The following is a 24,880-nucleotide window of genomic DNA, read 5'->3' on the forward strand; positions in this document are numbered from 1 at the left end:
TTACTAAGTAAATTTACAGTCTACCATTAACATGTCCTCATTACTGTGTCAGATGTATTGTATGAATGTGTTCCTAAACACCCCCCCACACACACACACATACACATTATCCACGCAACCCCGAAGCGTGGCAAGCAGCGGCGGAACGCGTCCTCCTGACCTTTTCATTCCCGCACTATCCACGTCGGCGTGAAGTTGATTTTATATAGTGCGGCGAGCCCCGCGAGGGGATGCGGAAAACATGTAAAGTAATCGGCATCCCCTCAGGGGGCTCGCTACTCCACACTTCGTGCTATATAAGATCAACTCCACGCCAACATGGATAGTGGGGGTATGAAAATGTCGGGAGGACGGGGGTGGCTAAAAATTGTAGTACAGTTAATGCCATCGCACCCTAAAAAAATGCATGCAATCACATGTGATTTTGCATGAGGTACAATGGCATGTGATAAGCCCGCGGCAAAAGAGCAGTGAATAAATTACTTAGTAAGATCGCATCGCACGCATCGTATGGCACTAACACGGGTCATGCGATGCGATTTCCTTAAGCACAATAGCCCACTAAGCAAATTGCTTAGTGGGCGCCCGGGTACTACAAATATACTAATATACATACTGTATATGAATTTAAAAATAAAAGCACAAAAAGATAAGTGGTTTAGTCCCACAACTCACTTACCCTGTAAAACATAAGAATGAGACTTTTGTAGGTAATTTGTATATTTACTAAACTGTAATAAAATTAGCTGCATGACTTACGTAACATGAGTTTGTATTAAACTGTCTTGTTCGTTTACAAAAGGTTCTGTTTTTGTCTTTTTGTTTTTTTGAAACCGCTAATTAGTTTATCAAATATTGTTATCGCTCCGAGAAGCAGACTAATATATTTTTTGTTATAAAGCAAGAGTTGTCAGGAACTATATTTTATATAAAGATTTGTGTAGGAATATAGCCAAAATGAAATGTCCAAAAGTGAAGCTAAACATACAAAAAAAATCAACATGCCACTGAACAACACAAAAAATATAAAAGCATTTACGTAGACAGAATTAAAAATGTCTAATCCTAATAAGGATAAAACAAATAACTGAGATTGTGAAAATCAATGTGTGAGACAAAAAACACACTACACCAGTGGTTCCCCCTTTTTTGAATCACGGCACCCTGGAATATCAGAATTTTTTCACGGCACCCCTAGGATTGAGTTTCTGAATTAGAAAAAAATAATAAACTAAGAAAATTATGTTTATATGTCATCCTTAGGTCTAATTATGTGAGGAGGGACAGGATTCACTTCTGTTCTTCCACATAGTTTATGATCCGCCAACCTGGGGCACCCCTGCAAGGGTCCCGAGGCACCCCAGGGTGCCAGGGCACACAGTTTGGGAACCACTGCACTACACATTGCACCCAGCAATGAACAGATGCAATGTGCCAATATATTGCACCACCATACACCCTGCACAATATATCATATGTTGGAGCTTTGTATCAGTACATGCAACATTTTAACTTCTTTATTTTTTTATTAAATTTTGCAAAAGAGATACACATTTACTTACAATACAAACATACAATTCATACATTTACGCATACATTTGATACAGAAATTGCCATATGCCACATAACAAAAAATAACAATGGATATTAACCGTATTTTCAACAGCTATAGTCTACTGTATCCGCTCCCCAGAATTTCAATTCTTATCCATACATTATTTCTGTATCCTACGCTTCGCAATAAAATCAGGCACGCACACAACACTACACGTCCAGTACTGATCTCATTATACCCCTATTTCTTTTTTTTTTTTTCCTTTGTCTAATAGCCATTATTTATTCCTTCTCCTGTAGCATGACCATTTTCGATAACTTTATAGAACATGTTCGGAAGCCTTCTCTCCTTTTTCTCCCCTTTCCTTTTTTCCTTATTCTTTTCCCTTCCCTTCTCCTCCATCTACCCCTTCGCTTTCACTTTGGATTATACAGACTTGATACTACTTAATAACGAAAGTGATCATTCTTTTCTTTTATCATTCAAAAGTGCATTTATATCTTCCTCTTATATTCTATAGATGATTACTTCTCGGTTTCATCCCCCTCCATTCCCACCCTCAATCCCAGTGCCCTACTAATCATTACTCCGCATACCCCCTTTAATCCCTAACTTACCCCCCTCCCTATTACCCACCCTACCCTACCCTCCCTACCCATTCCCCACACTCCCTAATCCTGAACCTATTTCCCAACCTCAAAACCGCCCTCCCTATTCTTTTCTCACATCCCCCCCCACCCCCCCCCCACCCCCACTTCCCTAGTGCCTATTCCTGATTATAAAGAAAAAGAGGAAAAAAAAGTGACAAATCCCTTACCCTTTCTCTCCACTCAGTGTTCAGATATGGATCATATTAATAGATCACTTCATCAACCATCTGTGCCATATTTTATAAAATTTATTTATTGTGTTTCTATTATTGTAAAGGTGCTTCTCATGTGATACCGTATAATCCATCAATGCCTTCCATTTCTCATACTCCGGAGCTTCCTTTGCCATCCATGTTCTGGCTATTATGACTTTGGCTATTGCACAGGAATTCATGACGAACACCCTATCCTCCCATTTTGGTATACTAGCAGTATTTATGTTTATCAAACAACATCCAGGCGTGAGACTGTTCTCGTTTATCCCCAAGTTCACCAGGGTATTTTTTACTCTATCCCAAAACCCCTGTACTGTGCAGCATTCCCATATCAAATGATAGAATGTCCCAACAGCGTTATTACATTTTGGGCAATTGTCCGAGGTTCTTCCCCCGAATTTCACCAACTTCACCGCAGTTAAATACACTCTATGTAGTATATACAATTGGACTTGATGTACCCTAATTGAATTTGTACACTGATAGACTGCTGACAATGCACTATCCCATTCTGTATCCTCCATAGGACCAATATCTTCCTCCCATTTTTCCCTCAATTGTTGAAGGCTACCTTCATTCTTCTCCTGCATAAGCTGACTATAGATTTTAGCAATTTTACAGTCACTATTACCTGCCATTAATTTTTTAACTGGGGATATCCCAAATTCCGGGGGGTTGCCTCTAAATTGTATATACAGGGCCCTTCTCAGTTGGATGTATCTAAAAAAATGTGTTGAGGGGACATTATATTCTTCCTGAAGCTGAGTAAAGGGCTTTAAATCTTTATTCACAAATAATTGACTAACCGTTGTAATACTATATGGTCCCCACCCCTTATCGACCTGGAGTGCTTTTAACCCGGCTAGCCTACTGAAATCATTTAAAGGGTGATCTACCTCCATTTTTTTAAATTTCAAGATTTTATTTGCTTCTTTCCAGACTCTCACCGCCTGCGTAACCGCAGGAGGGTCCTGTTTGCTCGTTTGTCCCTTTATTAATTTTTGCAGAGGAGTATTTTCCTTTCTCTCTGATTTAATCATTTTCATTATCCTACTGTTTTCCTCATCTCCAGTCCTCCACCCAGCTAAAGCTCTTATTTGCCCTGATAAATAATACATTTTAAGGTCTGGAAGGGACATTCCCCCTTCCTCCCTCTTCCTCATTAAGGTTTGGAGCTTTATTCTTGGACGCGAGTTGTTCCATACAAAAGAAGAGAACAAACTGTTTACTTTCCTAAAAAATGCATCCCCTATATAACAGGGAGAATGCTGCATTATATAAAGGAACTTGGGTAGTATTGACATCTTCAAGAGATTTACTCTTCCTACCGTTGTCAGTGGTAGTCTAGCCCATTGTTTTAATTTTACAGCCAGGTGTGCCATCAAAGGTTCCAGGTTTAGCCCCGCAAATTCTCTTGGATCCCGTGCTATCCAAACTCCCAGGTATTTAAAGGTGTTGACATATTTGAGGGGTAAGTTAGGGGGCAATTTTTCTATGGTCCCAGGGTTTATCGGGAGAACACAAGATTTCCCCCAATTCACCCTGAATCCAGAGTGGTCACCAAAGTTCTCAATTTCTTCCAGGGCCACTGGTATTGCCTTGGCTCCGTCAGCCAAAAATATTAATAGGTCATCGGCATACAAGGACACCACCTCAGAGCTGTCTCTTGTGCCGAACCCTACCAGCTCAGGATGGTTACGCAAGAAGCAAGCCAAAGGCTCTATCGCCAGCGCAAAAAGGCTGGGGGACAGGGGACACCCCTGTCTAGTTCCTCTATACAGGGGAAAGGGCTGAGAAATACTCCCATTGATTGCCATCCTGGCTTTAGGATCCGTGTACATTAGCTGCACCCATTTAATAAAGCCTGGACCCAGCCCAAATGCCCTCATGACCGCCCAGAGGTAATGCCACTCGACCGTGTCAAAAGCTTTGACTGCATCGAGCGACACCACCACTGGGCACGGATCCTGTTCTCTGGGAATCTGCAGATGTACAAAGAGTTTACGCAAATTCAGGGAAGTTGATTTTCCTGGCATAAAGCCCGTCTGATCACTATGCACGATTTCTGCAATGTGACGGTTCAGTCTTGTTGCCAGGACCTTGGCCAAAATTTTAGCTTCAACCGAAATTAGTGATATTGGGCGGTAGGATTCCACTAACATGGGGTTTTTACCTTCTTTTAAGATCACTACTATCTTTGCCTCCTGCATAGACGCCGGGAGCTTATCTTCTTTAAAGCTGTAATTTAGTGTATCCAATAGCATTGGGGCCAATACCTCAGCATATTTCTTATAAATCTCCCCAGGTATACCGTCCAGACTAGGAGCTTTGCCATTTGGCAGGGAGTTAATTGCCTCTTTAATCTCCTGTAGTGTTATTAGGGCATCCAAATCCTCTTTGCCCTCGGCAGATATCGTAGGGAGATTTATATTCTTAATAAAGTTAACAGTATCTACTGGGTTATGAAGTGGGCTAGATTCATAAGTTTTTGCAAAATAATCTCTGAAGACATTTAATATATCCCCCCCTTCATCGACCATTTTCCCCGAGGCGTCCACTATTCTCGTGATTGTTGTTAAGGGGCTATCGGCCTGCGCGAGATACGCCAAAAACCTCCCAGATCTATCCGAGCTAATATAAGTTGTAAATGAGTTATATCGTAGCCTTCTAACGTTTTCTTCCTTTAGCCCATCTAACCACTCCCCCTGAGCTATTAACCATGCATTTTTATTATCTTCTGTGGTATTACCCAAATACACTATCTCCAGCTCTCTACATTTTTTTTCTAATTCAGTTAGTTTATTCCTACCTTTCCTTTTTACACCGCTGATTTCTTTCTTTAGTAACCCTCTTAAATATGCCTTAAAGGCATCCCATACCACATATAAGGGAGCTGAGCCCTTGTTTATTTCCCAGAACTCAAGCCATTTCTCCTTCAATCCATCCAAAATATCTATTTTCTCCAGCCACCTGGTGTCAAATCTCCAAAATACAGTGCCCACTTCTTTATCGTCGTTCAAGTCTAACATTATTGGAGAATGATCTGATATCCCTCTTGTTAAATATTCAACAGTTTTAACTCTGGTCATTAATCTTCTAGAGACCAGTGCCAGGTCGATCCTTGAAAAAGAGTGATATGAAGCGGAGAAGCATGAGAACTGCTTATCTCCTGGATGTTTTTCTCTCCATGCTTCTACCCAGCCTAAATTTTGTATATATGAATCGAAGCCTCCATTCCCTCTACCCGTCCCCACCGATGATCTGCTCCACCTATCCAGGTGTATATCCATAATGTTGTTCAAATCTCCAATGCAGATCACCGGTAGGTCCGGGGAGACGGAAATGAAGTCCACTGCTTCGGACATTACGTCATAAGAAAACGGGGGGGGGGGGACATACACTGCTAGCAAATACAATTGTAAAGAGTGAACCACACATTCCAAAAATATATAGCGACCCAATACATCAATTTTGACTCTGTTCATGACAAAGGGAAGAGATCTCTTAATCAGAATCGATACACCCCTTGACCCTGTGGAGAAGGGGGCATGAAAAGTCTGGCCAACCCACGTTTTTTTAAGTGATTTTAATTTATTGCCCACTAAATGGGTTTCTACCAGGCATGTGATATCAGGATTGTATTGTTTTACCTGATTCATGATCAGAGATCTCTTTATCTTGTCATTTGCACCTCTAATATTCCATGCAAGTATTTTCACCATATTTGCGCTTTTTTTTTTATTTTCCTCCTCCTATATTTTCTTTTCAGCACTGGACACATACACACACTTAACATATAACTATATAACTGATATTTTGTTTTTCATATCTCGTACTTGGGCGGAGATGCCATCCACTTTTGTTACCAGAACTTTATTACTGTCCTCGAGTTTAGAGATACGGTCTTCAGCTTCGCTGATTTGACCTTGCACCACCTTTAGATCTTGTCTTAGGCAGGTCACATCTGTCTGTATGTCCGTTATTTTATCTGTTAATCTCTGCTCGCTTCCTCTAATTGCCTCCAGTACCTGCTGCAGTGTGATATCAGGAGGATCTTGGTGTTCACTGCATTTTACTGGAGTTGTAACAGGAGTACTAGTCGGGGTTTGTGCCCTAGTGGTGGTTTGGGAACGGGAGAATTTTTCCAGCCTGGCTGCGGCTGCTGCGTTGCCTGTCTTACCCATTTTACTCATGGGATGTTTTTTAGTTTTTTTAATTTTTGATTTTTTTTTTTAACAGTGTCCAGGACTCTCTCAGGCCGGGGAGTGAACTTTCACTTATCAAGGGGCGAGAAGGGCGGCTTTTATTGAGAGTAGTCAGATCCACAGATTGAATCTGAGTTTATCAGCAGTTCCTACTATTTCTTACTGACTGCTAAAAAAAGAAAAAAAAAGGAATTTCGGAGCCAACAGTTTTCCTTTTCTACCAAGGCCGTTCAGAGGGCAATTTATGAATTAGCCACTATCTTTAATCAACAAAAAGTCACATCAGAGGGACAAGTCTGTATTTGACCTGGAGATCCTTAGTTTCATACAGTCAGTTATATCCAGTTTAGGCAGATCTCACCTTATTCACCGTCGGGGTTCTCCCGGGGATCACAGGCTCACCTGGTCTATTGGAGCCTTCAGGAGACACCTTGTGGATAATTGTCAGGAATGCTGAGCTGACCTCAATCCAGCACAGGCCGTCTCTTCACCCGGTCTGCGACCATGGATCACCCCACTGCTGGATCTGCTGGAGTATGCTGGGCTCTCCTCCTCAGCGTTTGCACAGGCGGCAGGCCGTCTCTTCACCCGGCCTGCAACGCTGGCGTGCGCCGCTTCTAGCACTCTCCTCTCCTGTGACTATGCACTCTCAGGGCGTTTCTGGGCTCACCCCCGCAGCCTTGTCTTCGGCGTCCAGCCGTCTCTTCACCCGGCAGGCGCCTCAGACTCGCGTCGGTACCTCGAGCTTCTCCCCCGTATCCGTGGCACTGGCGTCCAGCCGCCTCTTCACCCGGCTGGCGCCTCAGGCTCTTGTCAGCAGCTCGGGCTTCACCCCCGTATCAGCCGCGCTGGCGTCTGTCCGCCTCGTCACCCGGCAGGCGCCACGCAATTGCACCGCGTCACCACCTGCGCCCTCACTGCCGGCGTCTCAGCCTCACTCGCTCTCCACCGCCACAGGATCTCCTCGTAACTGCAGCCCCCAGCAAGAGGACAGAGGGAGGGGAGATAAGGGACTAAACTTGTGGTTCTCCCGGTGGGCAGCAATCAAACAGGCAGGTCCAGGCTCATATTACATGCAGGATTTTCTCCAGGGAGCTCACCTGCTACCTCCTCACTCCCGCGCTGCCGTGGTCCCGCCCCCTTGAGTGTACATGCAACATTTAACGGTCTGCTGTCGCCCGTGGGGTCAACCCCATCTGATGTACAGAACATGAGATGAGATGACCCTTCAGATTGCATAATCATTAACTATATGATGTTGACAATGGGCCCAATTCAGACCTGCTCGCTGGGCTGTGAGCGTTCTGAGTGCAGCGGGCAGGTAAAGGCTGCCCCCACATAAGTAAAATCCTGCTCATGTGCACGGCTTAGAAAGCATTCACAGCTGTGTACACAGGGAGAAATGTATTTGGAATCACTCACCAGCTAATGGATTCCCCCTTGTTTGCAAATGCTGAGTTAGCGTACCATGTGCGTCCGTGCGATAATCGACAGAGCTGTGAAGTGAGCCTTGTGTGCAGGTCTGAATCGGGCCCGATATATTGTTCCAGTATGCTTTAGAACGATATATCATTCAATATGTTGCTTAGTGTGTACCCAGCTTAATTCCCCTGAATTCAGTCAACATTGAAGTTCAAGGTGGCATATATTCAAAAATTACATACTTTTTTCTTTCCTGGAAAGTATTTTTTTGTTCCTGTTACTTGACTTCTGAGAAAGAGAAAACACCATTCACACTCTTCCCATATGCTGCACCACTCACCTTCTTCCCGTATCCTGCACCACTCACCTTCTTCCCATATCCTGCACCACTCGCCTTCTTCCCATATCCTGCACCACTCACCTTTTCCCCATATCCTGCACCACTCACTATTTTCCCATATCCTGTACTACTCACCTTCTTCCCATATCCTGCACCATTCACTATTTTCCCATATCCTGTACTACTCCCCTTTTTCCCATATCCTGCACCATTCACTATTTTCCCATATCCTGTACTACTCACCTTCTTCCCATATCTTACAATACTCACCTTCTTCACATATCCTGCTCCAGTGGTTCCCAATCCCGGTCCTCATGTGCCCATAAATTTCAGGTTTTCCAGGCCACCCTGCGCTCTGCATCACCAACTATCACTAGTTTAAATATTCTCAGGTGATCTAAAAAATACTTAAGGACCAAGGTTGAGAACCACTGTCCTACACTACTCCCCTTCTTCCCATAGCTTACGCTACTCTTATTCTTCCCATATCCTACACTACTCCCCTTCTTCCCATATCATACACTACTCCCCTTCTTCCCATAACCTACACTACTCCCCTTTTTCCTATATTTTACACTACTCCCCTTCTTACCGTATGCTACACTGTTCACCTTCTTCCCATATCCTACACTACTCACTCACCTTCTTCCCATATCCTATGCTACTCACCGTCATACAACCCCACGCTTTTCTTTGCAACATCCAAATTACATATGTCCACTCACTGTATACTCATCTTTCCAGTTCTATAAACATTCTCCAGATTTGTCTGCATGCTCTTCTGTTGTATTATACTAAGCATAATGATTTTCTTTCAAAATGTTCAGAAATAATAAGCTCTTATTTGTGGTCTCCTATACTTCATCGCTGCACTGTAGATTTGTGTCTCCTAGCAACCAATCGACAATCATAACAATTAATTTTTTCATTTATTTGTAAAAGACTGAGGGGCAGATTTATTAAGCTTGGCGAAGAGATAAACTGGAGAAAAAGCGGAGAAAAGGTAAAAGGAGATAAAGCACCAGCCAATCAACTCCCAACTGTCTTTTTCAAACACAGCTGATTGGCTGGTGCTTTATCTCCTTTTACCTTTTCTCCGCTTTATCTCCAGTTTATCTCTTCGCCAAGCTTAATAAATCTGCCCCTCAATATAGTTAATAGAAAACAACAGTACAGACCTATAATCCTGCACATGTAGCACGCATAGGATTAGACAAGAAGTTCAGTTTTGTACCCCCAAAAAATCCAAAGTAAAATCTGCAGAACATTATCGCACAATGCAACAACCAAAATGAACTTCTGTAATTTGCCAGGGTGTGCGTGGGATCTCCACTGATCACTGCAATAAAGCTATGGCTGCACTGCAATCCGCCAGGAAAGAGAAGGAGAAATCCTTGTCCAATCTTCGACAAATTAGGGAAAATCTTTTAAGACAAGTGAATCTAAAGGTAGAGGAACGCACAGCTGCAAATGAGGGTAAGATGTACTAAGTGTCATTACCTGTAATGTACACTTTTATTTTACCTAGTGTCTTGGATGCTAATGTATTTATCAATCTTGCATTTAATATTGCGTGTTGCCTTTTAATTACATTACTTTTATTACACCTATTTATCTAAAGAAAAATAAAGCTTTTCATTTTACTTTGTTTGTGCAAAGCTAGCACGATAGGCTAGCTCTATAACATACATCGCATCCTTTATAGAAATTGCTCCAGTCAATCCCCTCCTGTCATGTGTTTGAAAAATGACAGGAGCTGATTGGCTGTAGCACCAATTATCATTTGTAATTACTGATAACAAAAATATCACTCCTTGTTAAATCTACCCCTATATCTCACCTGATTTTATTTGTATTCGTGAGGAGCTTTTCAAAGTAATATGTTTTATTAACTCTTGCTCTAGCTATTTGTTAGATGTTATTTACTTCTGTTTCCCACAGGTAAACCTTGCACATTAGGAAGCACAAGCTCGGTCTCATTACATAGAAAGACAATGTTCAGAACCTCAACATTAAAATCTTCTCAAGAAAAAGTACAAGCTGAACCAAGATATCCAATTCCTGTAGCTGGTTCAACACCAAAGTAAGGCCTCTGTTTTTACAGAATTATGCAATTCAATACTGCTGATTTGTGCAAAGTTCTTGCTTTATAAAGGAAATGGTCTATATAAGAAACAATGGGGCAGATGTATTATAGCCGCGCTAATCGTGCCGCTATAACACTTCCTGCTTCTCCTCATTACCAAGGTGATGCAGGAAAAAACAGATTTTAACCGATTAACATCTTGTCCTCCGAAGTGGGGTAGCGAAAACTCCCCTCCCTCCCGGTGACTTCCCCTTGAGTAGACAGCGCATCAATGATGTGGTGTCTCGGCCTGCCCTGCCAGCTCTTCTGGGCATGCTCAAGGTCTCACTACTCATGCAAGATCTCATGCGCAGCCCAAAACCGGCAAAAGGGATAGCACTGTCCCTGCTGTGGGAATAGGGTATCGCCACCCTGTCAAAGTCAATAGCTGTAGGAGGTGCAATGGTCAGCGATGCTGACTGTTCATAAATCACCCTCCATAACGGCTTGCTGTCTTTTTAGATAGCCGTGCTCATATGAATATAGTGACCCTGTCATTTAGCGAATAGCGGCGCCTTCATACATGGTGGGGCAGTGATCTGCCTCAATATGTAAGAAGCTGTGGGTAGAGATACAGTGGACGGATAAGGTGCAGCCTAACCATCTCTAAAGGTGGCCATACTCCTGCAGATTTATCTTCAGATCTGGCTGGTTGGAACAATATCCTGGTATTGTCTGAATGACAGCTTGTCAGTTTTCCAGCATTTCCAAGCAAATGGTCAACTGTCATGTGCTCTCATCCATAACCATGTTTTTGTTCCAACCAGCCAGATCTGAAGATAAACCTGTAGGTGTATGTCCATCTGAACTGTCATTTTTCAAACAGCCTGTACCATTGCAGTTAGGAGTTGTTTAGTTGTTTCTTTTTCTCCATCTACTTTATCTCTCTGCAAGGCCATAGTACATAGACCTACAAGGCATTTATGTATCAACTAGTGAAAAGAGTTGAGAAGCGAACCAGTGGAGAAGTTGCCCATAGCAACCTATCATTTTATAGAGTTGTTATTATTATTTATTTCTTTATTTACAGTTTCTTAGAAAGTACAGCAGATTCCGTTGTGATTTACAATAGTAGACAGTGATAAAACAAACTTAGTAACAACAGACAGACTTGGAGTTTAGAGGGCCCTGCTGCAAGCTTACAATCTATAGGGATATAGGAGGGAAACACAAGGACAGACATCAGTAATAACATAGCAGTCCCACCAAGTTACAAGTCCAGAAGGGAAGCTATATAATACATAAGTGCCTTGGAGGCTAGCGGAGAGTCTTATTGTGCGTGGAAGGGCATTCCATAGGATGGGAGCAGCCAGATCAAAGTCCTGTAATAGTGAATGGGAGCTAGTGATCCGTGCAGAAGAGGGACGCAGATCTTGTGCAGAGCGGAGTAGTCGAGATGGGAGATAGTTTGTGATAAGTAAGGAGATATATGCTGGTGCAGTGTGGTTAATAGCTTTATATGCTAGTAGAAGTGTTTTATATTGAATACGGTAACCAATGAAAGGACTGGCAGAGCGGATCGGCAGACAATAAGCATCTTGCAAGGAAGATCAGCCTAGCAGCAGCATTTAAAATGGATTGTAGTGGTGAGAGTCTGTTCTTGGGAAGACCAGTTAGGAGACTATTGCAATATTCAATGCGGGATATAATGAATGCATGGATAAGAGATTTAGTAGTGTCTTGTGTGAGATAGGGTTGTATTTTGGATATATTTTTTAGATGCATGTAACATGATTTGGAGACAGATTGAAGTGGGGGAAAAAAAGGACAGTTCGGAGTCGAGGATGACCCCTAAGCAACTGTAGGGTAGATTGTCGAGTTGTCAACACCGATGGAGATGTCAGGATGGTAACTGTTGCTACATCGAAGCTGATTGGTGGCTATGGGCCAGTTCTTCACAGTTTTTATTGTTTAATACATAAACCAATTAACTTCTTGATAAAAAAGATCGTGGCAAAATGCCTTTTTTATTTAATTGACAGAAGATCAGTATTGGGACTATCAAATTCCCAATATAATGTAGGTTAATCCATTTATATACTTTGCAGTATATTCTAATCACTGGTTTAATATTGAGTGTATTTTATTATAGAAGTTACAGATGGAGTGCCTCCACAGTAACCCTGCCCACTGACATATTCCTTTTGTTGAAATTTGACCTGGCTGAATAAACTTGGCGTGTGCTTCATATGTGTAGTGTTAAAATATCTTGGACTTATTTACTATAATTGATTGGTAATGTGCGTGCGGATGATCAGTTGTTTGTTTGTTTTCTCTTCCTTTCATTTATAGAGCTAAGTTGCCTTACTCAAACGAAGCTCATGTGACAAATCCATCAAACAATACGTAAGAAACATGTTCACTGTATTTTATCCTTTATTATGCATAGTATGTGTGTGTTTATACACATACGGTATATACGTATAATGGGATGCAGTCAATTTCCCGGTGGTCGGAATCCCGGCGTTCAGAATCCCGACGCTGGAATCCGACCGCAGAAATCCCGAAACTTTCTCCCTCCGTGTCCACGACACTCATAGAGGGAGAATAAATTAGCGTGCCAAGCGTGTAGCGAGGCACCGGGCCCGCTGCATGGCGAGCACAGCGAGCCCACAAGGGGGGCGCTCCACGTCGTCCCCCCCCCCGTCGGTATTTCGGCGTTCGGGATTCTGAATGCCGGGATTCCGACCGCCGGGATTACATACTGAATCCCGTATAATATATGTACATATATGTATGTGTATATTATACACTATATGGACAAAAGTATTTGCCACAACTGTTTACTATGGAATTTAGGCATTTCAATCCGACCCATTGCCACAGGTGTATCAATCACCTAGCCATGCAAACATTTGTGACCCAACAAATGGGTGTTTTTGAAGATCTCAGTGACCTCAATCGTGGTACTGTGATAGGATGCCACCTTTACAATAAGACCGTTTATGAAATATCATCCCTGCTGGATATTCCATGGTCAACTGTGTGATAATTGATATTATTAGAAAGAGGAAGTGTTTACAACAAAAACAACTCAGACATGAAGAGGAAGACCATGTAGTGGAGTCAATGACTTCTGATGCGCGTGGTGTGTAAAAGTCACCAATGCTGATTCCTTACCTAAAGAGTTTGTAATTTCCACTGGTGTTAATGTAAGCACAAAAATGATGCAACGGGAGATTAATGGAATGGGTTTCCATGGCCAAGCAGATGCATGCCAGCCTCCCATCACCAAGTCCAGTGCCAAGCGTCAGATGGAGTGGTGTAAAGCACACCAATACTGAACTGTGGAGCAGTGAAAACATGTTCTGTGGGGTGATGAATCCCACTTCTTTGTTGAGTCTGGGTTTGGGGGATGCTGGGAGAAGGTTACCTGTCTGACTGCGTTATGCCATTTGTGTAGTTTGGTGGAGGAGGGATTATGGTGTGGGACTGTGTTTCAGGGTTTGGGCTAGGCCCCCTTATCTAGAGTGAAGGGCAGTCTTAATGCTTCAGCATACCAGACATTTTGAACATTGCTATGCTTCCAACTTTGTTGCAACAGTTTGGACAAGGCCCGTTTCCAACATGACTGTACCCCAGTGCACAAAGCAAGGACTATAAAGAAATAGTTTGATGAGTTTAGTGTTGAAGAACGTAACTGGCCCAGACAGAGCCCTGTCCTCAACTCCATTGAGGTTAAACTGGGATGAACTGGAACAAAGATTGCGAGCCAGGACCTTCTCTTCCAACATCAGTGCCTGACCACATAAATGCTCTACTGAATGAATGGGCACAGATTTCCACAGAAACACTCCGAAATCTTGTGGAACGCCTTCTAAGAAAGAGTGTAAGCTGTTTTAGCTGCAAAAGGGGATCATCTAGATATGAAAATGCATGTAATTGAACACAATGTCATTTCAGTCCCTGGTGTAGTGGTCCAACGTCCAAACACTTTTGTCCATATAGCTATCTAGTACGGAATGTATTTATGTATATAGCATATAACTCTTGTTGTGCGTATAACAGAGCACTATGGCACCAATGATATATGGCTGGTATATCTATCTTATCAAATGCACCCTGTTGTCATGACATAGGGCATTATTCAATGAGGCTGATTCGCCATGTTCTACGGCGAATGTGTGCTATTTTCATACTCCAAGGTGAATCTTTTTTTACTGAAAAAGTGTTTCACCCTGTGTAATATTCGCCAACGGTGAACAGTGAATGACTGACAATTCGCTGTGGTTTTTCAATGGGTTTTTCAATGTGATTCACCGTGAGTGTATTCAATGATCAGATGGCGAATTGCTTTCTTAGTGATTATCGCTGTGTGTCACCATGTAGCAAACGCCATCTTTTTATGGTGAACTGGAATGTGAACTTTTAAAATAAAGTTTTTTTTTTATTTGGTGTAAAAAAAATCAGGAATTTTATTATGTGAAGGGGCATGCTATTTTTAATCATGTGCTTATAGCACATGCATATATATTTAATTTAATAACAGCCAGCAGGGGGCCGAGAGCCGCTCATTAGATATTCAGATATTCACTGCTCCTGATCATTACATATGCACGATCGGGAGCAGCTCCCTACCCGCGTCCCCTGCTATCTCTCCCTGGGGGAAGCTTCTGCTGCCTATGTCCCCGGGAACCCTGCTTCTGCTCCACAGTGTCCGGCGCAGGCAGTAGGCTTCCATCTCCCTGCCTGCCGCCGGCTCCCTGCGGTGTCCACAGCAGGGGTTAAGAATCGCCGTCAGGGGCAGCGAGCCCCTGCGGGATTGAACACGGTGACAGCGAGGGCTGGCAGCGAAGGCTCCAGCCCTCCGAAACACGGCGACTGTGCAGCGAATCCTAAACAGGATTCGCTGCACATGCCGAGTATTGTCATTGAAAACTGCCCATAGAGTGAACAGATACCAAATAGGTGGAAAACCATTGTTCAGAATGCTTCATTTGAATATTTTTTATGAATTAACATGGAAGAAATTCAGTGTAATGCAATGTTCCCCTGAGCATACACATCAGACAATTATGGTAGGCAGTATGTGGCAAGTTTCCTGCACACCTCAATGGGGTATGAATAAAACCTGCAATGTTGATGGCCATTGTGCTGATTCGTACGCCCCTTTTATACGATTTCTTAGTAAGCCAAGACTTGTATAAACAGATGTAGCTGCGCTCTTTGTTGCAGCGCTTCGGCTGCTCGTTTGATGCGCCAAATTAGCACAAAATTGCCAAGCTGCGAAATCACCGGTCAATGCATTCCTATGAGCCGCAGGAGTGAATTATACACACATGCGGAATGACGGGATCGTGCCAATCACCAGGGGAGTCACACATGCCGTTTGGTGAGGCAACTATGAGCATGGCTACATTTGTATCTATAAATAAGTATCCTGTCAGTCTTATGTAATGTAATAGTTTAGCAAGTGAGGGCATATGAGTGTTTCTCTTTCTGCACCAGACCTGCGGTTTTCTGATAATATAACTATAAAATTTAATTGGACCACACATGGTAAGTAATAAAATACAATGGCTAAAAATAATGAAAATAAATTGGTTCTAAATCATTTGACTGCAATAAAGAGAATAATGAAGCCCTGAGGCACTATTACCGTTCTATGACGGCAGCCATCTGAATAAACTCTGTGGAGTTTTCAAAGCCAGCAGACAAACCGAAAAGATCACAGACGGCGGATGTAACCGAAAGGAAACCATGTGTACTGGATAATTGTATTTGCATGCACTCAATACAACTTTAAAATAACAAATGACCTCATCACAATGCATAAAACAATTCATATGAAGAATTAGAGTATGGGGGATAGTCATTAGCTAAGATAACTAACCATTGGTAATTTCTTCTCTGGGGGTTGTTGAATTTTCCCCAAAAGCATTATCTGGGATTTGTTTTCACCTGCCTGGAGGCAGGCAAAACAAAGGTGTAAATTTACTAAAAGGGGAGTTCTATTGAAAATGGGATGTTGCCATAGCAACCAATCAGATTATACTTATTTATTTCTCACCTTCTAAAAGATAATAGATGGAATCTGATTCCGTGCTATGGGCAACATCCCATCCTAGTAAATTAAACCCCAAATCCCTGATAAATGCTGTTTCACTCAGATGCTGTCTTCACCTGAAAACAGACTGAAATTGAATTGTGAACTAAAGCCTGTTTTTTCATGCACAAAACACCGGCTTCTATGAACTGTATTGGTTGCAACCCAAAGAAGAATGGGGTGTCCATAAAACAGGGAGTGGCTTACTACTGTATGTACACTCTATGCTAATCTCAGCATAGTCCGGCAGTCCCAGAGGGGGAAATTACCTCCTATTGGAGCTGCCTATAGTGCAGGGCTGGGCAATTGCGGCCCTCCAGATGTTGATGAACTACACATCCCAGGATGCTTTGCATTAGTTTTGCTATGTGGCCATGCTGAATCTGATGCAAGGCATGTTGGGATGTGTAGTTCATCAACATCTGGAGGGCCGCAATTGCCCAGCCCTGCAATAGTGTGTGTAGTTGACGAATAGGAAGTCACTGAATCCACTGACATTTAGGTGGCAGATTTTATTGGGAAATGGGGGGGGGGGGGGGGCTCTGCTGTTCTGCAGGTCATAAGTAAAATCTTTGACTGCTAATGATGCATTTACATTTAATAATAGTGTTTTCATTTACTTTATCTAATTTTTATATGCATTTACCCATCTTATTTATTTTCAGGACATCCCCTTTTAGTTCTGACGATGAGTCTGAAGTGTCAGATGTGCCTTTGCAGTCAAACAGATGCACTGATTCTGTAAAACCATTTGCAGTCAGTGGTAAAAGCTGTATTGGCTTTGCGACCGATGAAAGCGACTCTGATGGAACTTTACTGGAAGAGATTAAGGTGCCATCAAGGCAAAAGCGCTATACTGCAATGCAAGCTCCCGCCAAACCAGCACGAGGTAAAGATTATGCATGTACTGTACATGAAAGCAGTATTTGGCCGTACCTTACATTCTCTGTGATAGCCCATGTCATCATTGAACCATCAACTATTTTATAAAGAGAGCGCATTGACTTGCAAAGGTATGCAACCCTCTAAGTAAGAAAACAGACTGTTGGTAAGATTCTACTAGGTTTACACATAGTCTGGGAGTGATTTTTTTTCCCCATAGTTACTTGCAGATTTGCTTCATGTTGTTTTAAGGTTGGTTGGATGATGCTCGTTTACTGTGGTTTACAAACAGTGTCACAGATTTTCAGCTGTACTGAGATCTGGACTTTGATTTGGCAACTCTAGAACATGTACCTTTTTTCTTGTTCAACCATGCCAGTGTTGCTTTGGCCTCGTGCTTGGAATCATTATCCTACTTAAAGATGAACTTTATCCAAAGCTTTAGTTGTCTAGCCGAATAAGCAAGTGGTCTTGCAGGATCTCCCTGCAGTGCGGAGGGTGTGGCCCACACCCAGATGTCACCTTTGTAATGGTGGCATACGGCACTTCGTTTTCCACTGACCCAGAAGTGTGTTTTGTTTTTTTAATAAAATAGTGTGCAGCATGAGGTGGTGGAAGTGGTCCGCCTGCTGCATTCACAGCTGCTGCTTACACTGTTACCATCCCAAACCCCTGGAGCCCCACCGGGAGCCCACGTGGGGTGCTCCCGGGTCCCTTTCTGCCGCGGCTGCATGCCCAGGTGTGGAGCGCCTGGGTGTTTTCCTGCTGCCGCTTGGCACCCAGACGGGGTGCGCCCGGGATCCCCCCCTGCTGCTGCCAGGTGCCCACTTGGGCTGTGCCTGCTCACCTCCCTCCCACTGCTGGAGCCCCGCCAGGGTGCGCCCAGTTACTGTACATGCCAGTGACAGAATCAGGTCTGATAGGCCTTATTACATCTCCAGACTGTTGATCACCCACCCTGCAAAGTCCTCCCCACTCTGCTTTCTCCACAACACTGCATCCCCACTCCCACCCAGACTCCACCGCCACTCTACATTCCCACCTCCTCCCTGCCGTCCCCCATCACTCCCTGCGTTTTTGACCCCCATGTGTCTTGTCACCCTGCATCTTCTCTCACCTTGTGTCTTCTCTCACCCTGCACCACTCTCCTCTCACCCTCCACCATGCACCACCCTCATCTCACCCTTTGCCATCTCTCACCCTGCACCACCCCTCTCACCCTGCACCATCCCCCCTCTCACCCTGCATATTCATTATCTTGCCCAGCACCACCTCTCTCCATGCCCCACACAAGACCATTTCACCCTGCTTCCTCTGCCACCATGTGCCCCCCCCTTCATGCCCACCCTGCATCTTCTCTAACCCTCCATCACCCCCTCTCATCCTGCGTCTTCTCTCACCCTGCATGTCCTCTCCCCAATATGTCCCTCTCCCACCCTGCAACCCCTCCCTTTCTCTGTCCCTCTCTCCATTATGACCTCCTCCCTCCCTGCACCTCCCCTCTCTCCCATCTTTTCTCCACCATGTGTCTTGCCTCTTTTCCAGTGCCCCTTGAGATTCACCATGCCCCGTTTTCAGTGCGTATTTTGGCATGGCAACAGTACAGCCTGGAGTGGATGCTATACACCTTTCAATTTTCCATAACCCCACTTCGAAATTCCCACTTCAACCAATGTGTATATAATTGAAGGGAATTCAATTAAAGAGTAAACCATTTCAACTGACAACATACAACTTCAATGAAACCTGTGTGTTTTCATGAAGGGGAAACCTGTGTCTTGGGGAATTGTTTTGCCTGCCGGAGGTAGGAAACACATCCCCAAAAAGCTGCACCACTGACCAGCTTGTTGGGATAATTGAATAGCCCCCCAGCTAAGCAATTACCCATGATCAGTGACCGCGAGTAAATGCATACCCCTAATAATTTGATTCCTGTCTTATTTATGGCTATAACTTTGCTCTTTGATTTTCATTTCCACAGCATTCTTTTTGTAATAGACAAATCTGTTTATTTTTAGTGTGTTTAATATTTTTGCATGCTACTGTGTTCATCTCTGTATGTATGTATGTATGTATGTATGTATGTATTTAATCAGTCTAGACTAGAGTCTAGAAGTCCTAGCACAAACACTAGATTTATTTTCATCAATCAATAAATTAACCAGAATTTTTTTTAGAATGTAAATGAAGATTTTATTGTTATGAGTATGCATTACATCTTTTATTTTTATATTGATTAGCACCTCTTATAAAAGAACGTACTGAACAGCTTGAAATGGCGAGGTCTTCCCATTCAGTTAACCATAAACCTGTAGGGGGAATCGATGTAGTTCATGCCTTTACGAAAAATGATCTGGATAAGGAACTGAAGGTGAGAGAGTCTAAGTCATTTGGTCCAGTGTATGCTGCCTATGTAAATATTGCAAAATGGTTTCTTAAATTAGAAGACTAAAATATAGAAATTATATTGCAAAATGTAGCATTCTAGCTGCGGTGGAACTACGTTTTCCAGCATTCCCTGTCACAGTTTTAGCATTCCCCAACAAAAAAGCCGTGGCTAGACATGCTGTGATGTGTAGTTCTTCAGCAGCTGGAGTGTCACACATTGACTCCCCTCTTACATTAAATGATTAAGTAATAAGAAAGTTTTTTACATACCCTCTGGCATGACCCCTTCCAGGTACAAAATGTTCTGCTCCTTTCTTTCCCACTTCATTTACAATTGCATTCACTAAATGATGAGACGGGTGTTTCTGCACAGGTGACTGCAGTCATACCTTATGTGGGTAGTCCAGGAGCAGGGTACTTTGTACCTGATAGATTGGGGTCATGTAGTAGGGTATACATTTTTGGGGTTATTACTGACTTATTTTTACGACTTGGGATGTAAAATCAATAGAGGGAGAGCACACACAGTACCTTCTATATCTGTAAAAATATGCATTAGTACACATTTACTTGCATACATGACATTGTTTAAAGAAGGCATTTCCAACATCGGTGAGCAAGGCACAGCTTAGGACACACTACGCAATGTGTACCCGGCAACCCAACATATCTGATCCAGGGTACACACCAGAATGCGTAATGAAGACGGAGCGACATATAGATCCGTTCTTCAATTACACATACTATGTCGCTATTGTTATCGCCTGGTTAGATGTGCAGCAGGGACGATCGTGCAATGTCGCAAGCGTCCCATGGTAGTCACAAATCAGACATATCGATGTGTATGCTCGATTTGTCTTTCTGATTTGGCCAGAAACCCTAAATCTGGCTGATATTGCCTGCGTGTACTTAGCTTTACAGGGTGATTTTTAGTGATATCCAGATTTCAGCACAGACGATTTAATCAAAGTACTAATTTAAGTTACCTGTGCTTGACCATGGATATCACTAAAACTTGGTGTTGGTGTACAGTACACAAGTCCTTTCTGAGCAATATTGTGAACAATATTGCCTAGTGTGTATAGGGCTTTAGGGTTCTTGAAGACTGAAGTTGGGAATGTCTGGTTTAAAAATTGCGAAAAAACATTTTTACTTTTTTTTTGGAGACTCAAGTACATCTAAAGTGCAAGATCTTTACATACTACTTTGATTACATTGAGATTACCACTTTAATTAAATAAGACATTTGTCCTTCTTCTAAAATATTGCTCAGTTATCCTACATGTGTTAAGGTCAGACTAGATGGGCCAAATGATTATCATCTGTTTCTATGTAAAAACAGTAGAACTCATCAAATGATTGGGTGTGGTATAGCGGTCCGACAGTCGGGATCCCGACAGTCATTAGCCCGACGTCGGGATCCGACTGGCTGGACTCAGACATCATGGTGAGCGCAACAAAGCCCCTTACTAGCCACACTTCAGGTGCGGTGGCTCGCTATGCTCGTCATGGACCCCCACGAGGGAGTATAGCCGGTGGCCATCGGGCACCCGGCTGTCGGTGTTTTGACAGTTGGGATCCCAACGTCGGGTAAATGACTGTCGCGACCCCGTCCGGCACCCAAATGATTTCTCCTGCTGCGGGCACATGCGAGGGGGGGGGTGTTTTCATAACGCATCCCCTCACATTGTTGCCAGGAAATATGGCGTCGTGGGGGGGGGGGGGGGTGTTTCAGCGGGGCGGCACCCTGGGACTCGGTGAGGCGTGATCTTCACAGCTTGCAGAGTCAACCAGAATCAGGCCCTATATGTATTTCCAGTGTAAGCAGTCAGATCCGCAGAGACATACTGTAGGTGGATTATATTTTGAAATATTGTTTGCAGCTGTGTATTGTGATGTTTTGTCCCATCAAATCTGCAGTAATAATGGTGTACAGTGGATGTTTCTCATTGTAGTAACGCTTTTACTCTATAGATTACTGACCTCGATGACACTGATTTTGATAGTTCTTCTTTGGATGAGGAACCAGTTAAAGCCCCATCTGCTGCAAAACGTGGACTAGAATCAACAGCCCACAAAAAAGAATTTTATGCTGCTCCTGTTAAAAATACTTTCGGTACTACTAAGCTGACAAAAGGAGGTATTTTATTCTGAATTATGCAGCATATGTATAAATTGAATTTATAGAAATTATAGAAATAATTTTCATTGTTGCTGCAAGAATGTGTGCTTTTATTTTCATGGTGTTCATTCTGCTGCAGAATAATGATACGTATTTAGCTGTAAGTGATAGTTTATCCTCTTTCTAACATATTATTATACTACGTGCGGCCTGTCCCAGTTTTGCAGGGGAGCAATTTTTGAATGGACATGTACTGCAATACAACCTACATTCACTTTCCATCTCTTTATAATGGTAATACAGTTTGTTTGATGCCTTGATGCCACTGCAGACATATTTACTTTGGGCGAGCCCTATGCATACTCTAATACTGGACAGCCACATGTGCGCCTTCAATAGTCTTCGTGCATGGTCGGACATTTTTCTTTTACTTGCTTCACTAAAACCAACAGTGCTCAGCTCCCTTTTGTCATAGATTAATCTCCATGCCATGGGTAAGGGCAGAGCACAGTAGGGATGGTGCCAGAGGCAAAGTTACAGATAGGGAGAGGGGGTCAGGGCAACACATGGGCCCTTATTCTGGTTGGTGCGGTAATGTCCGCGTGTGTTCGTGCCGCCGATGTTTTGTGTCTGCGCATGTGCAGAGGCGTCTCTGCACATGTGCGAACGGAACGCACGTCCAAATTCCGCATGAAATGTGTACACTACGAACAGGGGGTGGAGAGGGGCGTGAAGGGCTGTTTGGGCTCATTACCATATGTTTACACCCTGCGTTTCATGGGCGTTCCCATGAAAACGCTGGGCGTACGTATGGTAATGCGGCCGTGACGCACGTGTAGGGGGCGGACATATGACATTGCCGGATGTCAGCTGCCCGCCCAGATCCCTGCTTTTGCACGGAGAAATGCCCGTGTGGTCTGAGGTTGCGGGAGCTGGCGGACCACTCGGTCCTGCATTCGATGGTCTGCGACCATCGAATGATGGGGGAGGTTCCAAGAGATGGAGGAGGTGTATCCGTGAGAAATACGTGCGGTCAGCGGCTTACCGCATTCGGACGGAGTGAGCGATCCGTACGGAAGGCGGAGTTTAGGACGCACGGTCCTGGCAGGCATATTCGGCTCCGTCCGCACCGACCAGAATAAGGCCCATGGTGAGGAAGAGGCCAGAGTAGACTTGGGGAGGGTTGGGCAGAGGCACGCTTGGGGGATGTCAAACTCTCATGTGGGGAGGGGAGATTATAGGCACACATGGGAAGGTAGGAGGCAGATGTACTCATGCGGAAAAGGGGGGCAATGGTACTCTTGCATAGTGGGGGGCGAAGGAATACTTGATAAGGCAGAAGGCAATGATACATATGGGGAGGGGAGATGATAGGTGAACATGGGGAAGAAGGAGGTAGAGGCTCATGGGGAGGGCGATCAGATGCAAGCTTGCTGAGATAGGGTGCAGAGGTAGATATTTTCTCCTGCATATTTTATTAAAAGTTCAAATGGCAAATTGTAATACGAGACCAGCACTAATGATTGCCAGTGAACAAACAGTCCATCAATACTCTTCTAATGTAGAGAGGTGAGGGCACCAGAATACAAATGAAGGGCCGCAGCTCACATTACTGTACAGCACACCCAGGCTCCCAGGGTAAACAATCTAAACAAAGACAAGAAATAAAGGAGTGCTTCGAAGTGCATTAAAAAGATTATTTTAATAATGGACCAATGGCAAAGATCGCCGGTACAGTCAAATTTCATCAGAGGGTGAAGTCTACGGATGAAACAGGTTAGGGTGTGGCCTGTGATGCTCATTCCTGATATCCTGCTCTCTCCTCTGTCAGCTCCCAATACATTGCAGCACGCTCCAGTATCTGTGGTGTTTCCTTGGGAACTTGTGCTGCTGTATGTGACGGCCCAGAGGACGTCTTTGCCTGGTAACTCCATTTTAATGCCATTTACTCTAACATGGGCCCTTATTCTGATCTCGGCGGTACGGCCCGCGTGCGGCCGTACCGCCGATGTTTTCACTCTGCACATGCGCAGAGGTCACTCTGCGCATGTGCAGGCGAAATCGCCGCACAAAAAATGTATACGCCGCAAAGGGGGCGTATAGGGGCGTGAGGGGCTTAATAGCCTCATTACCCTATGCATACGCCCAGCGTTTCATGGGCGTTCCCATGCAAACGCGGGGCGTATGCATGGTAATGAGGCTATGACGCCAGTGATGGGGGCGGAAAGCTGACATCGCCGGATGTCAGCTCTCCGCCCCCATACAAGCTTTCACACGGACGATTGTCCGTGTGGTCTAAGCTTGCGGGAGCTGGTGGAGCGTGCGGCCCTGCCTTCGATGGTCGCCGACCATCGAATGCAGGGGGCAGCTCCCACCATGGTGGAGGCGTACGCCCCACCATTTTCATGCGGATCGCCAGCCGTCCGCGTACGGACGGCCGTGGCGATCCGTATTGTAGGCGGGGATTGGTTTGTGCGGCCGGAGCAACGTATGCGGCTCCGGCCGCACAGATCAGAATAAGGGCCATGGATCTTTGCCATTGGTCCATTATTTAAAAAAAAATCTCTTAATGCACTGTGAAGCTCCACTTTTTTTCCTCTCTTTTTCTGCTTATATATATATATTTGCTTATATACATTTTCTATATGTTCTAAAACACAATCCACCTGTATGTATGTATGTATGTATGTATGTATGTAGTAAGGCTAGGATCCAAGGAGAGATAAATGTCCAGTCAATCACCTGCCAACTGCCATGTTACAGGCTGTGTTTGGAAAAAGTCAGTAAGGAGCTGATTGGCTGGACGTTTATCTCTCCTTATCACCCCCGCATTTATCTCTTGTTAAGGCTTAATACATCTGCCCCACTGTCTGATGATAGCACTAGCCATTGTAGCCTATAGGCTACAGACGAGAGCACTTACCACTTGC

At 43.9% G+C, this 24,880-nt stretch overlaps 1 protein-coding gene across 4 annotated transcripts in view; it reads left to right on the forward strand.

The window, feature by feature from the left end:
- Positions 1–24,880, forward strand: part of DZIP1 (DAZ interacting zinc finger protein 1) — a 63,836-nt gene that overhangs the window by 35,191 nt on the left and 3,765 nt on the right. For 3 of the 4 annotated variants that reach the window (XM_083168786.1, XM_083168787.1, XM_083168789.1), the window contains 6 exons: positions 9,701–9,863; positions 10,329–10,470; positions 12,805–12,858; positions 17,224–17,447; positions 19,681–19,811; positions 21,803–21,968. In XM_083168786.1, the coding sequence (XP_083024912.1) occupies positions 9,701–9,863; positions 10,329–10,470; positions 12,805–12,858; positions 17,224–17,447; positions 19,681–19,811; positions 21,803–21,968 (880 nt within the window). The remainder of the gene's footprint in view (positions 1–9,700; positions 9,864–10,328; positions 10,471–12,804; positions 12,859–17,223; positions 17,448–19,680; positions 19,812–21,802; positions 21,969–24,880) is intronic. The other variant, XM_083168788.1, reaches the window with a different exon arrangement.

This window comes from Crinia signifera, chromosome 2 (assembly GCF_055691185.1).
Source record: "Crinia signifera chromosome 2, ASM5569118v1, whole genome shotgun sequence".
NCBI classification, from domain to species: Eukaryota; Metazoa; Chordata; class Amphibia; order Anura; family Myobatrachidae; genus Crinia; species Crinia signifera.